Source organism: Canis lupus, chromosome 8 (genome assembly GCF_011100685.1).
Source record: "Canis lupus familiaris isolate Mischka breed German Shepherd chromosome 8, alternate assembly UU_Cfam_GSD_1.0, whole genome shotgun sequence".
Lineage (NCBI taxonomy): Eukaryota > Metazoa > Chordata > Mammalia > Carnivora > Canidae > Canis > Canis lupus.
In genome coordinates this window covers 4,353,102-4,378,794 of record NC_049229.1, presented here as the reverse complement: position 1 = coordinate 4,378,794, position 25,693 = coordinate 4,353,102, and the positions used below count along the sequence as shown (strand labels likewise).

The following is a 25,693-nucleotide window of genomic DNA, read 5'->3' as shown; positions in this document are numbered from 1 at the left end:
AGCTAATCACTAAAAATTATCTCAATCACTAAAAATTATCACTAATTTTTAGCTAATCACTAAAAATTATCTCATGCCTGATTTGGCCTTCAACCACCCTCTTTCCTCTTCTCATAGTGACTAGGATATAAGACTACCTGGAAAATCTGCACCTGTGGGTATCTGTGGTCCCAGGTATCTGGTTGTACATGTGAGTCTGTGTAGAGCATGTGTAGAGCAGGAAGCAAGAGCAGGTAGTGATAAAAAAAAAAAAGGAAAGAAAGAGAAAAGAAAGAAAAGAAAGAAAAGAAAGAAAGAAAGAAAGAAAGAAAGGAAGAAAAGAAAGAAAGAAAGAAAGAAAGAAAGAAAGAAAGAAAGAAAGAAAGAAAGAAAGAAAGAAAGAAAGAAAGAAGCAGTTGGTGAGGTGGGAGAGCTGGATCAGACCAGACACAGGTCCTATATGGCCACTTACTACATGGATGGCCCTTAATCTTTCTGAACCTCAATGTCCTGTTTTTCATGACGATTAGAAATAATGATAATAGGGATCCCTGGGTGGCGCAGCGGTTTGGCGCCTGCCTTTGGCCCAGGGCGCGATCCTGGAGACCCGGTATCGAATCCCACGTCGGGCTCCCGGTGCATGGAGCCTGCTTCTCCCTCTGCCTGTGTCTCTGCCTCTCTCTCTCTCTCTCTCACTGTGTGCCTATCATAAATAAAAAAAAAATAATAATAATGATAATATTACTACCATCACTGTTCACTGAGCCCTTACCTGATATAGGGATTATTCTAAGCTAAGCACTTTACATAGATTCTTTTATTTTTATTTTTTATTTTTTTAGATTCTTTTATTTAATCTTCACTTCAACTCTCACGGGTAGGTAATATTTTTCCTATGATACTGTTGGAAAAAGGAGATACAAAGATACAAAGTCCGTTGCCCCAGATCTCACAGCTAATAGGTGGCAAAACCAGGATGTGCACCCAAGCACCGAAGGGTCTGTGTTCACAAGTACTCTGCTTACTGCCTCCACATATAATCAATCCTGCGTGCACGCAGAGCTCCTGTCACAATGCCTGACACAAAGCTAACTAATAAGTGGTATGACTCTTTCCTCACTAGGACCACAAGTACACAAGGCCAGGAAAAGTGTCTCTTTTCCTCTGTGATTCATTATAGGGCCTAGGAAAGACAGACTATATAGCGGGCACTATACATACATTTGCAGAGCCTGAGAAAGATGTGGAAGAAATATAAAGAATTTAAAGCCATACTTTCTTAAATGTGAGCTATAAACACAGGGCACATGGACACACACTTCTCACAAATACATCACATAGGCTCAGTCACATATACACACTCACTGGCCACCTTGAACCCCAGGAAGGCTCTCTAGGAAACCTTCCTGAGCTGGTCCAGGAGCCACAGAAGGCTTTAGGCAGAGATGTGATATGATCAAACCTGCATTTTAGGAAAGCTGATCCAGCAGCACAGATGATGAATTTATAATGGAGATGACAGAGTAGAGATTGGGGAAACATTGAAAAGGCTTTCAACACACAGGGAAGAAATGAGCTTGGATTCTAGTGCAGTGTTTAAGAGTTACTACAGAAATTTGGGGAGAGAATAGTGCCATTCCCTATAGTAGGAAACATAAAGGCCAAAGTTTAAGAATGGATGGAATACAGTGAAACCTTTTACTTTAGGAGGCTCAGATGTCTCTGGAACACCCAGGTGACGACGTCCAATAGGCTGATGAATGTGTACATATATATGTTCATTTTTACAGCTCACAAGACATCTGGGCTGGAGACACAAGTTTGAGTGTTATCAGCTTACAGGGAGTAATTAAAACCATGACTGTGGATGAAGTCACCCAGAGAAAGTGTGAGGCCAGAAAAATCTGTGGGTCCAGGACAGAGCTCTGGGGAGCTCCGACTCCAAACGGGAGAAGGCTTGGACTTGTGAATGTTCTCCCAGGAATAGCGTGTGATGTGAAAGGGGGTGAGGAAAGGGCCCTGGCGATCACCAACATCTACGGAAGAAGGTGCACAGCGAGGAAGAGCGGTTCAGAGGCGCAGGAGAAGCCAGGAAAGGTTGTCACGCGGCAGGAAGTCGGCTACATAAAAGCTACAGACAGGAGACTCCACCCGTTCGATGTGGCAACTAGGAGGCGGCCACGGTGCCCAGAGTGATGTCAGCGGGATGGTGAGTGCGTGAGCCCCCCGCTGTCTAAAAAACTGCAGTTTGAGCAGCTGACCAAACGCAAGGCCCGACAGCTCCCACGCGCGCTGCAAAGCCGCGCATGCGCACTCGGAGGCACCAGCGGGCTAATCACAGGGCTGTGGCCTCTTGGGCGGGGACGGGCGCACGCGCCTCCCGAGCCCGCCTACTCCGCCCACGGCCCCTCCCCGGCCTGCAGAGGGCGCTGCGCCTCGGAGAGCCGGGCGTGGAGCCGCTCTAGCCTACGCCCGGGCTCGGTGGCGGGCGCCGCAGCTCCGCGCGCCCCCCAGACACCTCCCCTCGGCGCAGGTGGGTCCGCCCGCGGGGGGCGGGAGCGCCCGGCATCTGCGGGTGGGCGGGTAGCGGCAGCCCGCGGGCGCGGAGTGGTCCCCGTCGCTCAGGTGCCCTGGCGTGGGTCCGGCCCGGAGGGTCGCGCTGCGGCAAGGCGGCACGGGCGCGAGTGCCGGTCTGGGTGGGCGCCTCCTCCCGGACAAGCGCTGCGCGTCCCGGGACCCGCTCTCGCCGGGGTCCTCGGCACAGGCTCGCGTGCGGCTTCCGGGGACCAGCTGGGGGCGGGGCTAGCGGGCGGGGCTCCCGTGATTGACACTTCTCTCCCCAGGTCTCTCGGGCTTTCTCTGGACCCCTCCCCTGTCCTGAACCCTGAGCCGGCACCATGGTGAGAACCGTCCAGCCCCTCACCTCCGCATGCCCGCGGACCGCGTAGCCTCGCCTCCGTTGCCCTCTGTATAGCTAGGGCTGCGCCGTCGGGGGCTCGGGGGTCTGCCCCTGCGAGGCAGCCTGCACCCCTCCAACCCCGCCCCCGCGATCCTTGTAGCACGGGCGCCTGAAGGTGAAGACCTCGGAAGAGCAGGCGGAGGCCAAAAGGCTAGAGCGGGAGCAGAAGCTGAAGCTCTACCAGTCAGCCACCCAGACTGTCTTCCAGAAGGTGGGGCCCTTAGGGGTAGCCCCTTTTCCAGGTGGCCTCTTAGTATAGCACAGAGGCCAGGAGCTGGGCCTTAGAGTCAGACTGCCTGGATCTATATCTCGGTTCTATGACTTACAAGCTAAGCTGTGCGACCTTGGGCAAGTCCTTGACTTTTTTTAAGTTTCAGTTTGCTCTTCTGTAAAATGGGCCTTACTGCATAAAGTTGTTGTGAAAATTCATTGAGAGGATACCCAGAAGCCCATAAAGCATTCTGCGTGGTACCTATTGTGTAGCATGTGTTTACAGAATATTCAGGAGTTCTGATTATTGCTACTTAACCTCACAGTAGGAGAATGATTTGATCTCTGACCCTGCTGCCTGTCTTCTCAGCGCCAGGCTGGTGAGCTGGATGAATCAGTGCTGGAACTGACAAGCCAGATTCTGGGAGCCAACCCTGACTTTGCCACCCTGTGGAACTGTCGGCGTGAGGTGCTTCAGCGGCTGGAGGCCCAAAAGTGCGTAGGAGTTCAGGGCCCCAGGAAGATGGTGCTGGCCCTGCCCTGCCTGGGTCCAGGGGTAGAGGAAGAATGGGGCAGCCAGGGGTATAGGCAGAGGGTAGTGGAGGGCTGGGTGTAGAAAGGCAGAGGTGAGCTGAGGTTGAGTGCTGGAGGGCCCTGAGTCCCATTTCCCTCTGGGTGCAGGTCCCCCGAGGAGCTGGCAGCTCTGGTGAAGACAGAACTGGGCTTCCTGGAAAGCTGCCTGCGGGTGAATCCCAAGTCCTATGGTACCTGGCACCACCGCTGCTGGCTGCTGGGCCGCCTGCCGGAGCCCAACTGGGCCCGGGAGCTGGAGTTATGTGCCCGCTTCCTCGAGGTTGATGAACGGAACTGTACGTGTCTGCCTGCTGATCTGCCCTGCATTCTGGTTACTGGGGCCTCAGGAAGGCCCAGAGTTGGGAGGGATGGCCAGGATGGGCCTGCGAGCTGATGGCAAAGGGGCTGATGGAGACAAACCAATACCCTGTAGAACACACATGGGAGTTTCTTGAGGGCTTCTAAGAGAACTTGAGGGGTTCCAGCTATGGAGCTCCCCTTGCCCTACTTCTGAGATGTGCTGTCACTGTTCCCCTAGTTCACTGCTGGGATTACCGGCGTTTTGTGGCCGCTCAGGCAGCTGTGCCTCCTGCAGAGGAGTTAGCCTTCACTGACAGCCTCATTACCCGAAACTTTTCCAACTACTCCTCTTGGCATTACCGCTCCTGTCTCTTGCCCCAGCTGCACCCCCAGCCAGACTCTGGACCACAGGGACGTCTCCCTGAGGATGTGCTCCTCAAAGGTTAGCAGGGTCAGAGGGTGCTGGGGCAGACTATGGTGCTGTCTTTCCAGCCTTGTTACCTAACCCTGTTCCTGAACCTGCTGCTTGGGCTTATTGAGCACCTACTTTGTGCCTGGCTTTGGGGGTGTGTAAGATTCAGCCCCAGGCTGCAGGGAACACAAGTGTCCAGTGGGAAAGATGCAGCTGCTGTGCAAGGCCAGCAGATAAATGGAACCGAGGGCTGGCAGCACTCCAGGGGGAGGGTGGGATGCTGGGGTGGCCAGGAGCCACCAGGGTCCTGGCCATAGCCCATGCTCCTTGGCCCCTTCAGAACTGGAGCTGGTACAGAACGCCTTCTTCACTGACCCCAATGATCAGAGCGCCTGGTTCTATCACCGCTGGCTCCTGGGAAGAGGTGAGCAGTGGGGAAAGAGGCTGGGTCTTTAGGGTTTTGAAAGAACAGAAGAGGATATAAGGGGAGCTGAGTTTGTGTCTTCCCCAGCTGACCCCCAGGATGCCCTGCGCTGCCTGCACGTGAGCCGAGATGAGGCCTGTCTGACTGTCTCCTTCTCTCGGCCTGTCCTGGTGAGTCCTGCAGCTTTTCCGAGAAAGCATCATGGATGTGGGTCTGGTGCTGTGGGGCTGACAGGTCTGTCTTTGTCCCCTGGGCCAGGTGGGGCCCAGGACAGAGACATTGCTGCTCATGGTGGACGAGTCACCCTTGGCTGTGGAATGGAGGACCCCAGATGGCAGAAACTGGCCTGGCCACGTCTGGGTATCCCAGGATTCGAGGAGCAGAGTGGGGGGAACTGGGGCAGGGCTGGAGTGGGATAGTCAGAAAAGTGGTGAGGCTCAAGCATTTCCTTAACCCAGTGCTCCCAGCTCTGTGACTTGCCCGCCACCTCCCTCAATGACCAGTTGCCCCACCATACATTTCGTGTCATTTGGACAGCAGGCGATGCCCAAAAGGAGTGTGTGCTTTTAAAAGGTAACACAACCTCTGCCCGTTGAGGCAGCACTTTCATCCCTCTCCTGCTCTCACGGGGGCCCCCTTTCTACTACCCATTCTTGTTCTCAGGCCACCAGGAGGGCTGGTGCCGGGACTCAGCCACGGATGAGCAGCTTTTCAGGTGATGACAGAGAAGCACACAGACAAGGGGAGGGGCTCTGGACTCTGGGCATCAGGCAACTGGGCTGGGAGGCTGGGGGCTTGGGCACATGGTCTCAGACTGGATACCAGGGATGACTGGTACCCAGAGTAGACACCATCCCCTCCCCCGCCCTGTCCATCCTCAGGTGTGAGCTGTCAGTGGAGAAGTCCACGGTGCTGCAGTCTGAACTTGAATCCTGTAAGGAGCTGCAGGAGCTGGAGCCTGAGAATAAGTGTGAGGCCCCATTCCCTACCATTCCCTGAGATCCTGCTCTTCTGAGGAGGTCCTTTTCCAGGAGGGCTTCTCGGGGAGAGCAGGAAGGGTCTCAAGAGATGGGAGCACAGGAGGATCTAGAAGAGACAGTCCTTTTCCTCACCATCTCCTCAGGGTGCCTGCTCACCATCATCCTGCTGATGCGGGCACTGGACCCCCTGCTGTATGAGAAAGAGACACTGCAGTATTTCCAGACCCTCAAGGCAAGTCAGGCCTGTGGGAACAGGACAGGGGTTGCAGGAGAGGCCCAGTGAGTGGCAGGAAGACAACTGATGGGCTTTTCTTGTCATCCCCCTCCCCCCCAGGCTGTGGACCCGATGCGGGCAGCGTACCTGGATGACCTGCGCAGCAAGTTCCTGCTAGAGAATAGCTTGCTCAAGATGGAGTACGCCGAGGTGCGCGTGCTGCACCTCGGTCACAAGGTATGGACTGCCTTCTTCCTCCTGACCTGGCCAGCTTTGGTGTCTGCTCCATGGGCTTGAGCTGAGGCACTCTGGCCTCACCGTGCCCCTGGCTTTGGCCTCAGTCTCAGGTGCCTTTCTAGGCTTTGTTCCTAACCAAGATGGCATTCATCTCCCTTCAAGCCTATCCCCCTTCCTCATCTTGCCTTCTGTCACTTGCCCCATCGTTCGTGCTACCCAGTCTCAAATCCTGAGTCAGCAGGGCCTCCTCATGCCACCCTCTTCTCTGGGACCAGTCACATCTTCATTTTTCCCTCCCAGTGAGCCCTCCTTGAAACCCCCACCCCCCGCTCCGATGCTTCTCTCCCTAGAGCAGGCCCCAGCACCCGAAGCTGGGTAACTTCCAGAGATGTTTGACAAACTTCCCGGGCTGTTTTCCTGCTTTGTAGTCTTTCCCAGTCAGTGTTTCCATTGCAGCAGTTTGGTCATATCCTTGCAGCCTTCCACTGCCCCCAGACGGACCCCCCAGACTCAGCAGGTCTGCTTCTGGCAGCGGCTGTGCCTACCCCAGCACCCTCTGCCATCCCCTGTACCTGCCTCCACTCTAGGCTGCCTCCCCCCATCCACCTGCCAGCCACCCCACCCCAGCACTCCCTCATCTGTCCCTTGTCTTTGATGCAGAGCGTGTATTGCTGAGGGTCGTAAGGTAAGCGTCTCACCTGCTCTGTCCTGTCCTCGGCCAGTGCCCCCAAGGGCCTGTGTGGGACCCAGAGGGTAAGTGCCGCGTGAGCAATGGCTGGGGACCCTCCTCCAAGTCTCCCTGGGTGTCTCATCCTCCTCCCTAGGATCTGACGGTACTCTGTCATCTGGAACAGCTGCTCTTGGTCACTCATCTGGACCTGTCACATAATCGTCTCCGAGCCCTGCCCCCTGCCCTGGCTGCCCTGCGCTGCCTTGAGGTAAAGCACTCCTCCACCACTGTCCTGGGTGGTCCTTTTCCCTCTCCTCTCCCTCTGAAGTTGGCCCACCCTCCAAAGAGCTGTCCACATCTTCCCTGCCCCTGCAGGTGATCCCTTGCTTTCTCTGTCCCCGTGACCTGACCTGCCCCCAGCAGCCTTTCCCTTCACTGTAAGCTGATCGCCCTGAGCTCCCCCCTGCTTGCTTACACCAGTCCCAGGCTGACAGCTGCCTGCCCTGCCTTGACTTCCTTGCCCTCCCTGCTCCTCAGGTCCTGCAGGCCAATGATAATGCCATAGAGTCCCTGGACGGTGTCACTAACCTGCCCCGGCTGCAGGAGCTCTCGCTGTGTAACAACCGTATCCTTCCTTCTGAGGGCCCTTCAGACAGTGGGAGGGATGAGGTGCCACGCTGGGAAGGGACAGCCAGCCAGCGGGGTGAGTGGGAAAGGGGGGTCTGGCAGTCTCAACTAAGGAGAGGTAGCCTGGGGCTATGTGGGGCATCGTTGAGTTGCGCTGGTGGTTTTGCCAGGTGGGAGTGACTTCTTCAAGCTGGAGTTCACAAACCAGCGCCCTGCAGATACTCTTGGATAACACATAGTATTTTTTTTTTTTTTAAAATATTATTTTTTTTTCTTTTTCTTTTTTTTCTTTTTTTTTTTTTTATTTTTTTTATTTTTTTTATTTTTCATTTATTTATGATAGTCACACAGAGAGAGAGAGAGAGGCAGAGACATAGGCAGAGGGAGAAGCAGGCTCCATGCACCGGGAGCCTGACGTGGGATTCGATCCCGGATCTCCAGGATCGCGCCCTGGGCCAAAGGCAGGCGCTAAACCGCTGCGCCACCCAGGGATCCCAACACATAGTATTTTAAAAATCAAGAAGTTTTGTATTTAAAAAATCTAGAATTCTGATTTTACTTAAAAAAATTAGAGGTTAGGGAGGCCTTGCTCGGTCAGTTGGTAGAGCATATGACTTTTAATCTGAGTCTTGAGTTCAAGCCCAATGTAGGGTGTGAAGTCTACTTAAAAAAAAAAAAAACAAAAAAAACAAAAACAAAAAGAAAGTTAAAGCAGGCCTTAGTATATATACCACGCCTGCCCGCCTTCTGGGCTTCCTGCCTGGCCCCATGGGCAGGGGTTTGCAGTCTGGAGCCTTACTCCGTCCAGGGAAATGTGCAAGATGCCTGTCAGCCAGACTTCCAGGCAGCAGTCCCCATTCTTGAGGGAAGTTGGTGATGGGCACCCGGGAGCACGTGGGTCTGGGGGAACCTGGCACGCTTTCCTTGACTCTCCTGCCCAAGGCCTCCAGCAGCGCATGGTGCTCCAGCCTCTTGCCTCCTGCCCCAGGCTGGTCCTCCTCAACCTGCAGGGCAACCCCCTGTGCCAAGCAGTGGGCACCTCTGAGTACCTGGCTGAGCTCTTGCCTTTGGTTAACAGCATCCTTGTCTAGGAGACCCTTCTCTGCCCTCGTTCTTTAACTTATTGGGACTGAATAAACAATGGAGAGGCTCCCTCAGGCTGCTACGCTGCTGCTGCCACCGCCACCACCATCACCACCATCACCACCATTCCTTCTGCCATCTGTTCTGGAAGAGAAAGGGAGAGAGTTAGGGTGTGTCAGCTTTCTCTCACACTTTCATCTTATGTCAAATCCAGCTGTTCTTACCACGGGGAACCAAAGTCTCGGTGCTGGGGCAGAATCGGCAAAATCTGAGTTTACCTTCTAGTTGGGGCTGGGACTGGGATTGGGTTTGGGTTCAGGTTCTGGTTGGGGCCGGGCTACAAAGCAGCTGTAAGTCTAATTAGAAGGACTCAGAAAAGTTTTCCCGTGACTCCTGCCCCTTCCAGATACCTTCTGTGCCCTGGCTCATTCACCACAGCTCAGAAAGCCATTCCCATGAGGAGCTGACCAGAGTGTCCATGCTCCACCCACGGGTTACAACAGCATTTGTCCTCTGGAGTAGCATCCTGCGGTTGAAGAGCCCTCAAAAATCCTCCATCTCAGCTGGCCCTCCCAAGTGCTCAGGGATGAGATGGTCAGGCCCATTGTACTAACGAGGAAGCCGCTATTAGGGCATGCCCAAGTTTGCTGGGCTTGCGTGCCGAAGCCCCAGCTCCAGCTGTCTCTGCACCTTGGTCGGGGATTCCAGACTTGTGCCCTTTCTTCCGTGTTGATGCAGAGTGATGGGCAGAGCTTGGCCTCCACACCCAGGCACTGAGCTGGGTGTCTGCTCCCTCCCATGGTGCCCCCCCCACCCCGACTATAAAGCCCTGAGGCACTTGAGTCTCCTGAAGGGAGGAGAGGGGAGCAGCTCAGGGGCTAGGGCACTGAGTCAAAACTGGTTAGGTGGGGAAAGGGAAACAGAAGGGGGAGAGTATGACAGGGCATTTCCCAGCTCTCTGGGAACCTACGGGGGCCCTGCCCCTTCCCATGTTCTTAGTGATGCACAGGCAGGCAACCTCAGCAAAGCCCTTTGGCTGACCCACCTGACACCTGCTTGGAATTTTGATTTGTACTTGTGCGTTCCCTGAGAGTGTTAGAGGTGGAGGTGGACTCCCTGCCAGATCTGTGGCTTGGAGCTGGGCAGGCATAGGTCAGTGCGGGTGTGAAGGGCTCCCTGCCAGGTCCTGGAGCCTCAGTCCCCACTCCCCGAGGCCCCTCCTAGCCCGATGCATCACCAAACTCTGCCCTTCCTCAGCTCTGCTTCCTTGTGTCATCTGGCCCACCCTGTTGTCACTGTCTTCTCTGCAGTGGCCCATGGGCAGAGCTAGGGCAACAGCGGGATGGAGGGAAGAGACCCCAAGCAAAGGGCCCCACCTTCCCAAAGAACTTTCAGGAGAGCCTCCCCAAAGATGCCTGGCCTCCTCTCTGCCTAAGGGCTCTCTCTCAGGGGCATCCCCGGTGTTCTCCGATGCCAGGGTGGAGTTGGGATCCACACAGGGGCAGGTGCCTGGAGCCGGTTGGTCAGGATTTCTGGGAAGAATTCCAGGCTGGAGAATCCTGGACTCCAGCTGACTGCCACCACTCGGTGAGGGGAGGGGGTGTCCTGCAGTCTAGGGAGGGGGCCTCGGTTCCCACCTGTGCCTCAGAGCCAGGGCCTGAGCCTTCACCCAGTTCCCAGGCTGGGGCTGGAAAACAAGAAGCTGCTCCTGCCCCGACTCACCCCCCAGTCCCCAGTCCAGTCCCAAACTTGCAGGGACACAGGAAGCTGGGGGCAGTTCATTCATGCCAGGGGCTGTGAAGCAGCCCGAGGTAGAAGGAAGGACAGGGGTGTGGGGGTGAGAAGATCTGGTAGAGCCGGCAGGTCAGGGGCTGGCCGGTGGAGCCAGTCTGAGGGCCTGGCTGCTGATGTCACCAGTGATTGCTGATGCCACCAATCCTGGCAGCCTAGGATTCCAGGACTCCCTGGGCAGGACCAGGAAAGGGGGCCTGGGAGTGGGGAACACTGCATAGGGGCGTGGGTGGAAGGCACCCTGGCCCCTTGCCCACCGGCTTCTCAGCCAGGAGAGGGGCCCTTTTTGCACCAGTCTGGCAGGGAGTGGGGTCCATCTGTGGGGCAGGCTCACCAAAGCCTTCCACTTTCCCCTCAGCTTTGAGTCCTGACAGACCTTGGCCCCACCCTGTATCATCACATTTCCACAGTTCCTCGAAATGGGAAAGGGGACGTGCCTAGGTCCCATTTCCTGCCCCTACCTCCAGAGACAGCCCCAAGAGGCCGGCCTTTGTGTGGGGGGATGGAACAATCAGGCTCCCCCTTCTCTGCGCCTCAGCCCCGCCCTCTCCCCCTCATAAACCACGTACCGCCCCGGCCCCACACCTTCCACTTGCCAGCCGCCAGCCCCGTCCCAGCAGTCCCGACCTGGCTGCTGGACTCAGCGCTGCTGTCGCCAGCACCGCCACCAGGTGAGGCTCTGTCGGGGATGGTGGTGCTGAGCCCAGGGGGCCGAGGTCAGGCCCCAGCAAGGTGGGGTGTAGGCCAGCCCGAGCCTGCCAGCCCTGGTCAGGTTCCCAGACACAGAAGCTCTGCGCCCCGGGGACCACGGGCTCCCGCACCTGCAGCACCCCACCACTCCTGCAGCTCTGTGTGGGTGCTTGACCCAATGTGGAGAATGCCAAGGACCCCGAGTCCCACATGTCACCCACCTGTCTTCTGCAAGGAGCCTTGGATGGGGTATCTGCTAAGAATGGGTCCTAGAGGCAGGCAGCTCCTACATCCAAACTGAGTAGCTGTCAGTTTGTCAGATGGTGGGAGCATCTCCCAGGGATGGTCTGTGTTCTGGGTCCTGAGGCTGTGACAAGTGTCCACTCCTTTCTGGGATGGGTCCTTGAGAGCAGGTTTCTCAATGGGGCATCTGGTTTGGTGGATGTCACTGTGGGGGTAGGAGGGAGACGATTTCTCGGCATTGTGGGTAGTTTCTCTAGGTGAACCTGAAAATAATCTTTGGGGAGGATCTCTGGTTGGGTCTGGGGGAATCTCCAGGGCAAAAGATCATCTCAGTCTGCTGGATGGGACTGAGTCAGCTCTCTGGATGGAGGGAGGGCTTCTGTGTGTGCTGCCTGGGGCATTCGAAGTACAGGAGACCTGAGTGAGTGATCAGAGACTCACTGCTTCTTCCACTCAGGCGTGATGGATGGTCCTCGTTCAGATGTGGGCCGCTGGGGCGGGAACCCCTGGCAGCCCCCTACCACACCTTCGCCAGAGCCAGAGCCAGAGCCAGAGCCAGAGAGACGGTCTCGTCGAGGAGGCCGTTCCTTCTGGGCTCGCTGCTGTGGCTGCTGCTCCTGCCGAAACAGGGCAGATGATGACTGGGGACCTGAGCCCCACCGAGACCGAGGGTCTGGCTCTGGGAGGCGAAGACCCGACTCCCGGGGCTCAGATTCCCGCCGGCCTGGCTCCCGGGCCAGCGGTGTGAACGCAGCTGGAGATGGCACCATCCGAGGTGAGGCCCTCCTATCCACCTTCTCTGAGAGCTGAAAGGCCTTAATGGGGCCTGAGACTCATCCTGACATCTCTGGGGGGCCTGGGAGGCTAAGGATGGGGGCTTTGCTGACCTAGTGCCGTGGCCTTGCAGAGGGCATGCTGGTGGTGACTGGTGTGGATCTGCTGAGTTCGCGGTCAGACCAGAATCGCCGAGAGCACCACACAGATGAGTTTGAATACGATGAGTTGATTATACGCCGTGGGCAGCCTTTTCACATGGTTCTGCACTTCTCTCGCCCCTATGAATCCTCTGATCGCGTCGCCCTGGAGCTGCTTATTGGTCAGTGGGGCCTGCAGTGGAAGGGTGAAAGCCCTAGAATTGGGTGGGGGGGAGGAGGAGGCGCTGGCTAGCAGGGCCTCCCAGCTCTGGTATTAGGGTCAAAGGGATATCTTTAAGTTCCTCCCTCACCACACTCCTCACCTCTGCCAGATAAGACAGGTGCAAGCATAGGAGTGTGTTTCAGAGTGCTGGTGTCCCATTTCCCTAAGCTCCCCCTCTTTGAGCCTTCAGGAGCATCTGTCTCAAAATACTTTCTCTTCAGGTGGTCGCTGCAATCAATGTCTTATTTATTGTGGCTTCTGTGTGTCTTTCTCTCTGGGTCTGTTGTCCTTCCCCAGGGTGTGGCTGGCTCTCTCCTCTCTGTCCAACTCTATTTCTCTGTCCCCATGGCCCAGGGCAGGTGCCTCCCTCACCGCGTTGCTTGGTGGCCGTTGACTGCACAGGCTGGTGATTATGCTGCTGCCGGGGGCGGGCGACTCCTCATACCCTTTGATTAGGACCTAGCCTGGCCCACCCCAGCCTCTAATTTCCCAAGTACCCCCATCACCGCCACCAGGGATGCTCTAGGCTCTGGAAGCTACAGCCCCACGGTGTAGGCAGGGTTGGCCTTCGGGATCTGGGCTGCCGTTTCACATGGGGTAGAGGCATCTGGACCCAGCCAGGGTGTCTGTTCCTCCAGCCCAGGCACTGGGACAGTCAGACAGGCGAAGGTGATGGTGGCCTCATCTCTTCTACCCACCCCTGAGTTCAGTGTCAGGAGAACAGGTTTGGGATGTTGGACTGAGGCTCTGCCCTGGCATGCGGGCAAGCATCGGGTGGGGACAGCTGCTCTCAGTGACTGTCACAGACTAAGGTGACGGCCCAACTCAGGGACACACACACACCTGGCTCATTCACATTCTGGGTGGGGCTGGGAGAAGTCTAAGGCTCTGTCTCCTCTCCGAGAGGCCTCACCAGCTAATTGCTGCTTCCCCTACTCCAGGAAACAACCCTGAGGTGGGAAAGGGCACCCACGTGATCATCCCAGTGGGCAAGGGGGGCAGTGGAGGCTGGAAAGCCCAGGTGACCAAGGCCAGTGGGCAGAATCTGAACCTCCGAGTCCACACCTCCCCCAATGCCATCATCGGCAAGTTTCAGTTCACTGTCCGCACACACTCAGAGGCTGGCGAGTTCCAGCTGCCTTTTGACCCCCACAACGAGATCTACATCCTCTTTAATCCTTGGTGCCCAGGTGAGTCTGCTGGAGTCAAGAGCTCGGTGTGGATGGGAAGGTAGGCGGGTCAGAGTTTTCCTCCTAGAATCCTAGGCTAGGTGCCTAGGTGCCTGGCTCTAGGAGAAGCCAGCCTCCTATTGTCCTCGTGAGGGAACACAGGTCCAGCATAGTGGACTGCATGAACTGCATGACAGTTCAAGGTCATGCAGCCTTGCCTCTCCTGGTGAACGGCCCTGGTTCCATCACCTTCCTCCCACCATCTCTATCATGCTCTGTTCTCCCTCCCAGGGAGGAGGTATCAGGCTTGAGGTGTCCCCCCCCTCCTCTGTGGACAGTAGTCCTGCAGAACTGGCCCAGGGGCAGGTGGCAGGTGGGGCCCAGGCAGAGGGCTAGAGGGGACCAGGCCTGTGTTTTGGGGACATAGAGGACATCGTGTACGTGGACCATGAGGACTGGCGACAGGAGTACGTGCTTAATGAGTCTGGGAGAATCTACTACGGGACTGAAGCACAGATTGGTGAGCGGACCTGGAACTATGGGCAGGTATGGCTGGCCAGGGCCAAGTGTGCTTGCGGGAGTAAAAGGCAGGTGGAGTGGGGTGAGGGGGGTTGCTGGCTAAGGGGTCACCTCTGCTCTCTCTCCCTCCCTCCAGTTTGATCATGGGGTGCTGGATGCTTGCCTGTACATTCTGGACCGGCGGGGCATGCCATATGGAGGCCGTGGGGACCCTGTCAGTGTCTCCCGGGTCATCTCTGCCATGGTGAGCACCCCCGTGTTTCTGAGTGCTATTATGTATCTGCCTCTCGCCTCCCCTGCCCTCTGCTCCTGCCCTTTCTGACTTCTACAGGAACTTAGCCCTATCCTCCTCTTGCAAAGGGTATTATGGGAGGGGTCTCACTCCTTCTCTTTCCTCCTTGTGTGGCGCCACCCCACGCTTCTTGGCTTTGGTCCCAGCTCTTGTGGAATGTAGGGCCAAGCCCAAAACTTGGCACACCCAGGATTCACATTACTGTGTCAGATCTGGTGGGGGGTGGGGGGTGAGGGGGCAAGACTTGATGTCTTTGGGAGGGGCGGGCAGGGCTTAGGCTGCTGGCTAGATCCTGAGGAGTGGTGGCAGGGGCAGGGCTGGGGACCACATGGGAGGTCCTGACCCTCCCCTTCCGCTCCACCCCACTCCATCCTGTCCTGGGCAGGTGAACTCCTTGGATGACAATGGGGTCCTGATTGGAAACTGGTCTGGTGATTACTCTCGAGGCACCAACCCTTCAGCGTGGGTGGGCAGCGTGGAGATCCTACTCAGCTACCTCCGCACTGGCTATTCTGTCCCCTATGGCCAGTGCTGGGTCTTCGCCGGTGTGACCACCACAGGTAGTGGAGGGACTGGGACAGGAGCAGCCTGGGCCCTACACGAAAGAGGGAGGGAATCCAGAGCCCCAACCAGCGGTGACTATAGTGCAGGGACAGATTGAGGGGGTGGTTGGTAGGCTGGCCTTAATTATCATTAATTAGTGTTAACTACTTAGGCCTAGGGGAGAGGAGAGAGAGGGCCAGGCAGGAAAAGGTCGGGCAGGTGTCCTGGCTTCCCCTAACTCCCAGTGCTCCCTGGTCCAAAGGCCTCCTGACCCCTGACCCTGCTTGGGAACCCCAGTGGCCTTGTCCCACTGCTATTCCTCACCTGATACCTCACTCACCTGCCTCCACCCCATCCCTGTGTGGGATGTGAACCCCAACCCTGGCCCTTCCACAGTGCTGCGTTGCCTGGGCCTGGCTACCCGCACTGTCACCAACTTCAACTCGGCACATGACACAGACACATCCCTCACCATGGACATCTACTTTGACGAGAACATGAAGCCCCTGGAGCACCTGAACCATGATTCTGTTTGGTGAGGCTGGGGCCAGGGCTGGGCCGCCCATCCCTGTTGAGGGATGGTCACCCCTAACACCTGGATGTGGAGAGGACACGGGGGAGGCCCTGAGCAGGTGGCTCAGACCCAGCCGCTCCCTGTGTCCATCTAGGAACTTCCACGTGTGGAATGACTGCTGGATGAAGAGGCCAGACCTGCCCTCTGGCTTTGACGGGTGGCAAGTGGTAGACGCCACGCCCCAGGAGACCAGCAGCGGTGAGCCGGGGTCCTGCCTTCTCCTGTGCCCCACCGTGGCCCCATGCCCGTCTCCCAGCCTGAGGGACAGACCCCGGGGGTCAGTGCCAGTCTGGCCTACAGAGCCAGGCCCTTTCACCCCTATGTTTCTGTAAACAGGCTTACTGGCAGCATCACTGATTGGACTTTAGCTGATTTTCACCTTTCTGTGTAACTCTTTGCCTAGATTTTCTTTATTTATGATTTATTATGATTGTTATATTGAGATGGCTCAAAAGTCAAAAGATTCAAGAGAGTTCAGTGAGAGGTTTCCCTCCCTAAGACACCCACGCTTCTCATTTGCTTTTTTGCTTACATATCCCAGAGATAATTAATTGAAGGATCCTTTGATTTATGTATAGTTTTAAAGCTAGAAAGGTCATTATAATAAGTAATACATGCCTGCAAGGAGGGAAAGAGTATAGAATTGAATAACACAAAATGTAAAATTTTCCCTATTCTCTCAGGACGCTTTTGTTTTGTTTTGTGTAAATGTCTAGGTCCCATCCCAGACCTGACACATCAGGCACTCCAGGGATAGACTGATGTGAAGAGTCTATGTTTCTGAAAGTCTGAAAATTCCCCTGGTGATGCTGAAGATCAGCTGGGATGGGGACCACTGCAAGCCTTTGTGGGACCCATGGGTACTGCTAGCCCAGAGAAGTGGAGTGGCTCTCACTAGGGCACAGAGCATTAGGTCAGCGGCAGAGCCCCTCCCGTCCCTGACTCCCTCCCTTCACACATTCTCACTTTCACCCAAGTTCCCCTCTTGACTGTTTCGTTGCTCATTTTACGTTGTATGCATAGTATGGAATGAAACCAGGGTTCAAATAGTTCGAAGAAGAAAATAGCCCCCATTACCCAGCCCTCAGAAATCATCGCTGACAACATCACCTTTTCCCCAGTGCACACATTTCTGCAAAAACTAGACCTGCTATCCACTCTATTCTCAAATAGCCCTCCCTTCCCGCCTCAACATTCCAGCTCCAGGCAGCCAGACTGTGCTCCCTGCTGCCTTCTTCCCCACCTCTCCCTTCTTCTGGGTTTGTCTTGATGCAGGATGGTCCTGACCTCGGGGGGTCACAGACAGCCAACATCCAGCTTCAGACAGTGGAGGAAGGATGTGCTGATGATTTGGTTATCAAGGCAGGCTTGTCCCACATTTAGCCCCGCCCTGGTTGGCTGAGGCCCAAATCGACCTGAGCTCTTCCTTGTGCTACTTCCCTGGGTTGGACCAGGTGGCACCTGCCCCTGAGGCAGTGGGCACTGCACCTGGCTGGGTGGGCCTCTCCCCAGGATCACAGGGTCCCCTTGGCCTCCTTGGATCTTTCACTTCTGTCCTGCTCCCCCAGGGATCTTCTGCTGTGGCCCCTGCTCTGTGGAATCCATCAAGAATGGCCTAGTCTACATGAAGTATGACACACCCTTCATTTTTGCCGAGGTGAGGGCCATGCTCCAGATGCTTTCTTGGGCTGTCTGGTAGAACCACAGCACTGGTGTCAGGCCTGGGCTCTCTGGTCCTGATTTCACTGCTGACTGACTAGCTGTGTGACCTTGGGCAAGTCACTTATTCTAGAGTCTAGGTTTCCTCAACTGTAAAAGGGTGATAATAATGGCTGCTGTGCTTCCTGTACTCAGGATCAAAAGAAATAATGGGTACGAACCTGCTTTATAAGTTGTAAAGTCCGTGAAGGAGCATAAGGGATTACTGTTATTAATGCTAAAACGCACTGCAAGGACCCTCCCAGTTTCTTCTCTGCTCTCTGGCTTCATCTGGCTCAGCTTGGAAAGTCTCCCGGTTTGGCTGTGCCAGGAAGTTCCCAACCTTTGGATCCTGCCCTCCCTCCTGCTGGAGGTCAGGAGAAGGCAGCTGGGGGTTAGGCCTACACTCAGACCCTCTGGCCTGCTCATTCTTGGCTTCCACCCCCTACACTCCCCCAACAGGTCAACAGTGACAAAGTTTACTGGCAGCGACAGGACGATGGCAGCTTCAAGATCGTGTATGTGGAAGAGAAGGCCATTGGCACGCTCATTGTCACAAAAGCTGTTGGATCCAACATGCAGGACGATGTCACCCACATCTATAAACACCCAGAAGGTACCATCCTTCCAGCCTCATCAACTCTGGCCTATACCAAGGGTTTCCACTGAGCACGTGCCCACCCCGGAAGTGGCTATAACCTCACCCTTAACCCCCAGGCTCAGAAGCAGAGCGCAAGGCGGTGGAGACAGCAGCTGCGCATGGCAGCAAACCCAACGTGTACACCAACCGCGACTCGGCTGAGGATGTGGCCCTGCAGGTGGAGGCCCAAGACGCAGTGATGGGGCAGGACCTGACAGTCTCCGTAGTGCTGACCAATCGCGGCAGCAGCACCCGCACTGTGAAGCTGCATCTCTACCTCTCAGTCACCTTCTACACTGGTGTTACAGGGCCTGTCTTCAAGGAGAGCAAGAAGGAAGTGGTGCTCGCGCCAGGGGCCAGTAAGTGCTTCTTCCCCAGCCCTGCCCCACTGATGGCCAGGCATCCCATGGCCATGGGCCTGGAGACCCCAGGAGGCCGTGCCTGTGTAAGCAGGTCCTGGTGACACCTTGAGTCTCCTCCCCAGCGGAACGCGTGTCCATGCCTGTGGCCTACAAGGAATACCGGCCCCAAATCGTAGACCAGGGGTCCATGCTGCTCAATGTCTCAGGCCACGTCAAGGAGAATGGACAGGTGCTGGCCAAACAGCATACCTTCCGTCTGCGCACCCCAGATCTCTCCCTCACAGTGAGTGCTGGTTGCTGGATGTGCGGGAGGCTCTAGGGCTGAGGGAAATACTAGGGGAAGGGGCGAGAGCAGTAAGCTGGGAGAGGCCTGGTCTGGCGAGCAGTTCCAGGAGAAGGAGGTCAGAGACTGGCTTTGGGCTCTTGGGCCTGTTTCCTCATCTGTAAAATTGGATCTCATATTCTCAACCCTGCAGAAGCTTTGGTGGGGGAGCAGGTTGGAGTTGCTTCTCTGGCTTTTGTGGAGCCCCATTTCTCTCAGTGACAGAAATGTGGGACTTGGGGAGGTTTGGATGCAGAGAGTTTTCCCTTGTATGGTGGAGTGTGTGGTTCCACTGTATCTGGCGGGGGTCTCTGATGTGGAGGTGGGCCTCTTTTTCTCCTAGTTATTGGGGGCAGCTGTGGTTGGCCAGGAGTGCGAAGTACAGATTGTCTTCAAGAACCCCTTGCCTGTCACCCTCACCAATGTCGTCTTCCGGCTTGAGGGCTCCGGGCTACAGAGACCCAAGATCCTCAATGTGGGGTGAGTCTCGCCTCTCCCCTGCCCCTATCCTTTCCTGCCTCCCAGACTGCCCCGGGTCCCACACTGCTTTCTCTCTTGGTCAGGACAGTAGTCAGCCAGGACCCAGTAGGGCCAGCCAGCAATACCTCCTGACCCAGTTCAGGGCCAACAGCATTTAAGGAGACCTGCCCTGTGCCTACGGCTGGGCTGGTCCTTCCTCACTAGGGAGCCAACACTTCACTTAGGAATCTTAGCAACTCATCACCAACACGTGCCCAGCACTCAGGAACCGACTGGGCACTTGAGGATCATTATCTCCTTTGCAGACCACAAAAAACCTTTAAAGTACAGTCACGATCATCATGTGATTAAAAGCAAAGCTTTGGGATCCTGAAGACTTGGGTTCAAGTCCTAGCTCCAGCACTCACTGGCTCTGTGCCCTGGAGCAGATGACTTGTCTCTTTTAAGTCTATTTTCTTACCTGGAAAGTGGGGGGTGATAACTGTTCCGGCTCCAAAGGTGGCTGGGAGAGCTGGGTGAGATACTCATGGAAAGTAGTGTCAGCCTTGGCACACAGCATGAGCCTCTATTGGCCATTCTTATTTTTAAGTATGGCCACCATCACCCCCACTTTGCGATAGGGAAGCTGGCAGCCATCCCTCACAAGGTCTCCCAGCCCAGAAGGGGCGGACTGTGCTCTTCCCACCAGGGCACATCCGACAGGCAGGCTCTCAAGCCTATTGCTTCGTTTGTGCCATGAGGGCTGAGCAGCAGCTCCCAAGGAGAGGGCCTTGTGCCTCAGGCCCTCCACCTGCCCCCCTGGGCCACCCTCCACCCTGCCCCGGCCAGGCGAGGCTCTGAATGCAGTGAGGACACACTGAGGGCTTGTGTCCCTGGGCCTGTGCTGTCCTCTCTGACATAGACCCACACATGCTGGTGTGTCCCTCCCTGGAATAGCACAGAGGGAAAGCAGAGAAGGCCAGAGGCTGACCTTTAAATCAGACTTCTGGGGACAGGGGCAGGTACTTTCCTCTTTTGACAAAGAGTGCCTGAGGGAAAGGGGTGGCCCCTATGGAGGAGCTGGGTGGGGAAGCAGAGGGTCCCTGCCCACCCTGCCCATTCCTTGACTGGACACACAGTAGGCTCTGCCTGCTGGCGGCTCCCGCTTTTGCCAACAGACCAAAGCTGAAAAGTTGCCTTCTTGATCTTTGCCCCAGCCTTGACCCTGGATGATGCGATATGCCACAAAGGAGTGCTTTCCCCATTTTGCCCTACGTGGGTCTCTGTCACCTTAGAGAGTGCAGTCTGGGGCTCCCAGGTAGCTCACCCTACAGGCATCTCTCACCTGCAGATGAGGTCCCCCTGTTCCAAGGGAACCCCGAGCTGGAGTCCCCTCAGCACCTCCACCAGACTTTTGATTCTTGCCCCTGCCTAGGAGTAAAGAGATGTGCTGAGCATGGGAAGATCCAGCCCCTCTCTTTAGCTGTGGGGCTTCTGTGAGCCTCCCCTTAACCCCTGCCTTTAAAGGCCCCAGTCTTCCCTCCAGTAAACAAGAGGGTTGGATGATGGTTTCTCAAGGCAGGTCCTCCCTGGACATTCTTTGGCTCCTCACTACTTCGAACGCAGTGTGGGGTCTACAGAACAATTGAGAACTCCAAGGGGGAGGTCCCTGTGCGGGTGGTTCAGATATATTAGATTCCAAGACGGGTGCTACTTTGCTCTTGTTGGCACATCAAAAGCCGTGGAATGGAAACCCATTAAGCATAAGGTGTGCCACCCAGTGGGGTGACTGGCCACTTAATAAACATTCCAGACTTACTCCTCCAGGTGGCTGTTGTCACCGCCAAACCAGTCACCAGGGGAGGCTGGAAGTCTGTTCCAAACTCTTCTGGGGGATTTCCCTCGCAGCCTGAATCATAGTCTCTAGAATGTCTTTAGAGGGGCCTTCTGGGGCAGGTTTGACTTTGGGGAAACAGTCCGAAGCCATTTAGAGCAAAGACTAATTAATAAGGCAAGTGGACAAGGGGGTAATAGTGCTTTTTTCCATCAAAAATAGTGTTCTTTTCCATCCTCCTTGGCTGTAAAGGAGGAACAGGGTGTCTATGGGGCATTGAGGGGAGAGGGACAGAGAGAGACTAGACTGGGTGCACATGATGTACCTGTGGATTTCGGTGGCTCTGAAGAAAACTCTGAGAGTTTTTAAAAATGTTTCAAGCCTTGGCAACATGGTTGAACAAGTACATAATTGAAGGACAGTGCTCATTTGGATGTCTAATTCCTGGTGTCCTTGTCAGAGAGTTGGTTTCATTGACTGCACTCAGTTTCAGGCACATTCCAGCCATAGCAGGTGATGTGCTTGCAGACGTGGGTGTGGCAAGGTCACAGCTGACCCAAAGGCCAGGACTGGGAGGGGTCTTGACATTGCTAGCTGGAAGCTGGAAAGCAACTTCTCTTGGAAATAATGGTGCAAGTAAAGGCTTTGTTCTGAGATAGTACAGTTTGATTCTAGTCTGAATGAAGTAGACTTTGGAAGGCTGGCCTGAGCCTAAACAACTTGCAGCTTGTATTCATGGAAAAGTAGACACAAGTTAAAAATGCAGATTTGCAACCAGCCACAGCATAGCCTACCTATGAAGTTATAGATGTAATGTCCAGTTATATATTATGATAAGTCTGGATATGAGGTCTGTAACTTAACAGGTAGATCATATCTCTCTCCCCACCTTCCACTTCTTCCCTCCTTCTTTCATGGAGCTTAGAGGCATCTGCAAGACCATCTGATCCTGCCCCTCATTTTACATTCATTCCCGTTTTACAGACCAGAAAGTGAGAATTGGAGAAGTTTAGTAACTTGTAAACCACGCAGCTAACAGTGGTAGAAGAAAAGAGTACAGGTGGTCCAGAGAAGCCCTTTGGAAGCAGGTTCCAAGCTGAATGTTTTGCCCCAAGGAGAGCTCATCTTTGAAATTGGGGTGGTGGTGCCTTCTCTTGGAGGACTGAGGTGTCTGCACAGAGTCAGGCTCCAAAGAAGATCCCCAGGGTGGGCTTGGGTTGAAGAGAGGGCTGGAGGCAAGGGTTCGGGGCAGAGGCAGGGGAGGACAGATGCTAACAGACACAAGCAGGCATGATGGAAATGCAATTGTGTTCAGTGTGTAAAGCGCACAAGCAGACTGCTGTGGGAGCTCAGGGCAGGATGAGGTTCATTTCCAAGGGCAGGAGGTGCTCAAGGGAGCCCTCACTGAGGGGGTGGCGTGAGCGGGGCCTGGAACCAGCCCAGGAGCAGAGCACAAAAACAGAGTGAGTTCAGGGAGGGGAAGGAGCTGGCTGTCAGGGCTGGTGGGCAGGAGGAATGGTGGAGGGTGATGAGGCTGCACAGGCAGGGCTGAGTCAGAGAGCCTGTGTGTCGGGTTAGGGAGCTGCAGTCTCATCCCATAAGCACCAAGGAAGCCAAGCCCTCGAAGAGTTCAGTTCACTTCCAAGTGACTAGAGACTAGAGTAGAAAAATAAGAGAACATAGGAGGCAAGGAGGCCAGTTAGAAGGTTGGTGAAATTGTGACTCCCAGAGGGATGGTCTGGGACTAGATTTCCAGAGGTCCATGAAGAAGGGAGAAAATGAAGATGCTGTAGTATGTGTGTGGAGAAAATGAAGACGTTGTAGTATGTGTGTGCACACAGACACACGTATATTTGTCTCTCACAAGCACACAGGTGTTTGTCACTTTAAAGATGCCACTTGTCTGCTCTTGGGGAGAATTTTTCTTTTTCTCTGAGATAGCATCTTTTCAATGTTTTGGGGTATTAAAAATGTGCCTTCTGGTTTGGAAAGATGATCATAGCAGAGGATAATTTTTTTCCACTTTCTTTCTTGGCAAAACTGAAATTATTTGGCAATACTGTGTTGAGCCCCAGAGTCTTGTGTTTTGTTTTGTTTTTTTGAAGATTTTACTTATTTGAGAGAGAGAGAGAGAGAGAGAGAAAGCAAGAGAGCACAAGCAGGGGGAGGGGCAGAGGGAGAGGGAGAAGCAGACTCCCCACTGAACAGGAAGCCTGACTTGGGGCTGTATCCCAGGATCCCAGGAACATGACCTGAGCTGAGGGCAGATGCTTAACCAACTGAACCACCCAGGTGTCCCCAAAGTCTTGTTTTGAAGTTTCCTTCATCCTGGAAACCCCAGATGGCTTAGGGATGGATGGTGTGGTTAGGGCAGGAGCACTGGTGATAGAGAGGTGAGGGAGACAAGACAGCAGTCTCTGTCCAGGTGTTTCTGAGGGGGTGGTAGAAGAGTCCCAGGATGACCAGAAGATTCCCAGCTTAGGCAGCTGGGAGAGTGGCTGCTGACCGGCTATGCAAAGGCAAAGGCCAGGAGGCCTTGGGGCTTAGGCTTTGTCCTGGCTGTGGGTATGGGGGTTCCAGCTGAGCCCAGAAATGCCAGAAGGGCTCCATCTCCTGCTCCTTCTTTCCTGGCTGGCCCATCATTCCTTCCTCCAAACTCTACCGCCAGTCACTCCAGGCCTATGACCCTGTCTCTCCCCACAGGGACATTGGGGGCAACGAGACAGTGACACTACACCAGAAGTTTGTGCCTGTGCGGCCAGGCCCCCGCCAGCTCATCGCCAGCTTGGACAGCCCACAGCTCTCCCAGGTGCATGGTGTCATCCAGGTGGACGTGGCTCCAGCCCCTGGGGGTGGGGGCTTCTTTTCAAATGCTGGAGGCAATAGTCCCTTGGGGGAGACCATCCCTATGGCATCTCGAGGTGGGGCTTAGCCCCTGGCCGGGAGCAATGGGACTGGAGTCAGATGAACAAGGACATTGCCTCAAGTGCACAAGTGCACTCAAGTGCCCACTGCACAGCTGCTCCCCAAAGGATCAGGTGGGGAGGCCACGGCATCTGGGGAGGGAGCCAATCTTCACTTGCACAGGGCAGCACAGATGCTAATAAACTTTTTTAATGAACTGTTTTTAATGAAACTGTCCATCCATTTGTGAGTTCATGGCAGGCCAAGGAGTGTGGACTCACAGTCTGTCCTGGGGATGCAGGTGGCATTTCTGGCACCCCTGGTTCTGAGAAGTCTGGCTGACAAGTTAAGCGATGATACCAGCTCAGCAGTTCTTGAGATAGTGCCTGCTTAGCGTCAGGACAACCTTGAGTGTTTGACTCAAGGCACCCCCCCCAGCCCCCCCAGGGTTCATCTACTGACCAAAACCCTTTGGCAGCCCCCTGGAGTGGGGTTGGACTGCCTCCCTTCCATGGCATCTACAGTAGGAGTGAAGGATCTAAACTGCCTTTTGTAGATACGTATTTGAGGTACAGATAGTCTGGAGTTCTCTCTGAACAGCAAAAACCACTTTCCAATATTTATTTTCAAATGTCCTCTTCTGAGAGTTTTCACAAAAGTAATACATGTTCAATGTTGAGAATTGAGAAAATATAGAAAATTGTAAAGAAGAAAAGAAGCCTCAAACACCACCAGGTATGGAAATTAGCTGTTAATGTTGCATTTCATATGCTGTTTCCTACCCACCCCACCCCCCCATGCAATCTGGGGTGAGCATTTTCTTACAGCAGTAAATATTCTCCCAAACCTCATGTTTACACTGGATAGTAGTCTTGGCTTCCAGGCCATCCTCATGGCCTGCTCAGCCCCGGTGTGTTAGAGTGTCTCAGGCCTTCACCCAGGAGCTCCCCTACCTGGCTACACTCTGCCGTGGCGAGCCCTGCCAAGTCTCATGATTTTAAGGACTACTGGGTCCCCAGATTGTATCTGTTTTCTTTGGACTTCAGTACTTGCTTATCTACTGCTCTCTCAGCATGTCTACTGGATATCTCATAGACGCCCCATGTATTGTGTCCAAGATTGAATTCCTGACTTCCTCTAGCATATCCTCCCACGGGCTTCCCTCTATCAGCAAATGGCAACTCCATCTTTCCAGGTTTCATGGGCCCCAAAGCTTGGGGTCATTCTTGACTTCTCTTACATCCCATATTGATTCTATCAGTGAATCTTGACGGTCTGTCTCCCGTACAGAGATGTCCAGCATCTTCCACTACCAGCTACTAGAGCTGCCTTCAGCTCTCACCTGGATTGCTCCCCAGCCTCCTGATCACTTCCCCCACTTTCACTCTTGCCCTCTAATCCTCTGCTCTGCATGTAGCAGCCAGAATGGCCAGGTAAATCTAATTGAGTCAGTCCTCCGCTCAAAACCTTCTACAGGCCTGGCCCCTGCTTTTCCTCCTGGAGGAGCACAGCCCCCAGCCTACAAGGCCAGCTCCTCCCTGTTATTCAGGTCTTAGCTCAGGCTACCTCCTCAGGGAGCTCTTCCCTGGCCCTCAATCTGATTTGTTTTCCTGCCCCCTGGTCTCTTTAGCTTTTGTCATCCTATCTTTTTTCATGTCCTGCCTAGCACTCATTGTTTGACATTGGAGTATTTATTAAATTGTCTCCTTTCTCCGAAATGTGAGTTCTGTAAGAACCGAGACCTTCTGTGTCTTGTTCACACCCTGGTCCCAGGCCCTAGAATGGGGCCTAGGGCTGAGTGGCATAAGAGATGTTTGCTTCTTGGGACGCCTGGGTGGCTCAGTGGTT

At 54.8% G+C, this 25,693-nt stretch overlaps 2 protein-coding genes and 1 long non-coding RNA gene across 4 annotated transcripts; 2 read left to right on the top strand and 1 right to left on the bottom strand.

Moving 5' to 3' along the window:
- The first annotated feature begins 2,379 nt into the window (after nt 1-2,379).
- RABGGTA (Rab geranylgeranyltransferase subunit alpha) lies at nt 2,380-8,742 on the top strand. Of its 2 annotated transcripts, none has more exons than XM_038544309.1 (17): nt 2,380-2,512; nt 2,823-2,879; nt 3,039-3,149; nt 3,519-3,643; nt 3,830-4,017; nt 4,260-4,463; nt 4,774-4,857; nt 4,945-5,027; nt 5,116-5,217; nt 5,325-5,430; nt 5,521-5,572; nt 5,739-5,827; nt 5,981-6,069; nt 6,172-6,288; nt 7,113-7,226; nt 7,496-7,583; nt 8,528-8,742. In XM_038544309.1, the coding sequence occupies exons 2-17, from the start codon at nt 2,877-2,879 to the stop codon at nt 8,674-8,676; spliced, it is 1,704 nt and encodes a 567-aa protein (XP_038400237.1). In that variant the 5' UTR covers nt 2,380-2,512; nt 2,823-2,876; the 3' UTR covers nt 8,677-8,742. The 2 variants fall into 2 exon arrangements, with proteins under 2 accessions (XP_038400237.1, XP_038400238.1); XM_038544310.1 differs by having other exon boundaries at nt 2,509-2,604.
- Nucleotides 8,184-20,707, bottom strand: LOC111096971. Its single transcript, XR_005363069.1, has 4 exons — nt 20,453-20,707; nt 12,280-12,499; nt 11,371-11,597; nt 8,184-8,812 (listed from the first exon to the last, which is right to left on the bottom strand). It is a non-coding gene; the product is annotated as an uncharacterized LOC111096971 (long non-coding RNA).
- Nucleotides 11,850-23,873, top strand: TGM1 (transglutaminase 1). The gene is made up of 14 exons (NM_001003079.1): nt 11,850-12,167; nt 12,300-12,488; nt 13,471-13,719; nt 14,126-14,244; nt 14,354-14,461; nt 14,895-15,069; nt 15,449-15,587; nt 15,721-15,824; nt 17,195-17,283; nt 17,787-17,940; nt 18,042-18,323; nt 18,449-18,609; nt 18,992-19,128; nt 23,645-23,873. Exons 1-14 carry the CDS (start codon nt 11,855-11,857, stop codon nt 23,871-23,873), a joined length of 2,448 nt encoding a protein of 815 aa, NP_001003079.1. The 5' UTR covers nt 11,850-11,854.
- The last annotated feature ends 1,820 nt before the right edge of the window (nt 23,874-25,693 follow it).

Excerpts from the sequence above, each read along its gene's own strand:
- TGM1 (NM_001003079.1), top strand. The coding sequence starts at position 11,855 with ATGGATGGTCCTCGTTCAGATGTGGGCCGCTGGGGCGGGAACCCCTGG. Across the intron at positions 14,462-14,894 it reads CCCGGGTCATCTCTGCCATG|GTGAACTCCTTGGATGACAA; the intron begins GTGAGCACCCCC and ends TGTCCTGGGCAG. Across the intron at positions 19,129-23,644 it reads CCCAAGATCCTCAATGTGGG|GGACATTGGGGGCAACGAGA; the intron begins GTGAGTCTCGCC and ends CTCTCCCCACAG.
- RABGGTA (XM_038544309.1), top strand. Across the intron at positions 4,018-4,259 it reads CGAGGTTGATGAACGGAACT|TTCACTGCTGGGATTACCGG; the intron begins GTACGTGTCTGC and ends CTGTTCCCCTAG. Across the intron at positions 4,858-4,944 it reads CCGCTGGCTCCTGGGAAGAG|CTGACCCCCAGGATGCCCTG; the intron begins GTGAGCAGTGGG and ends TGTCTTCCCCAG.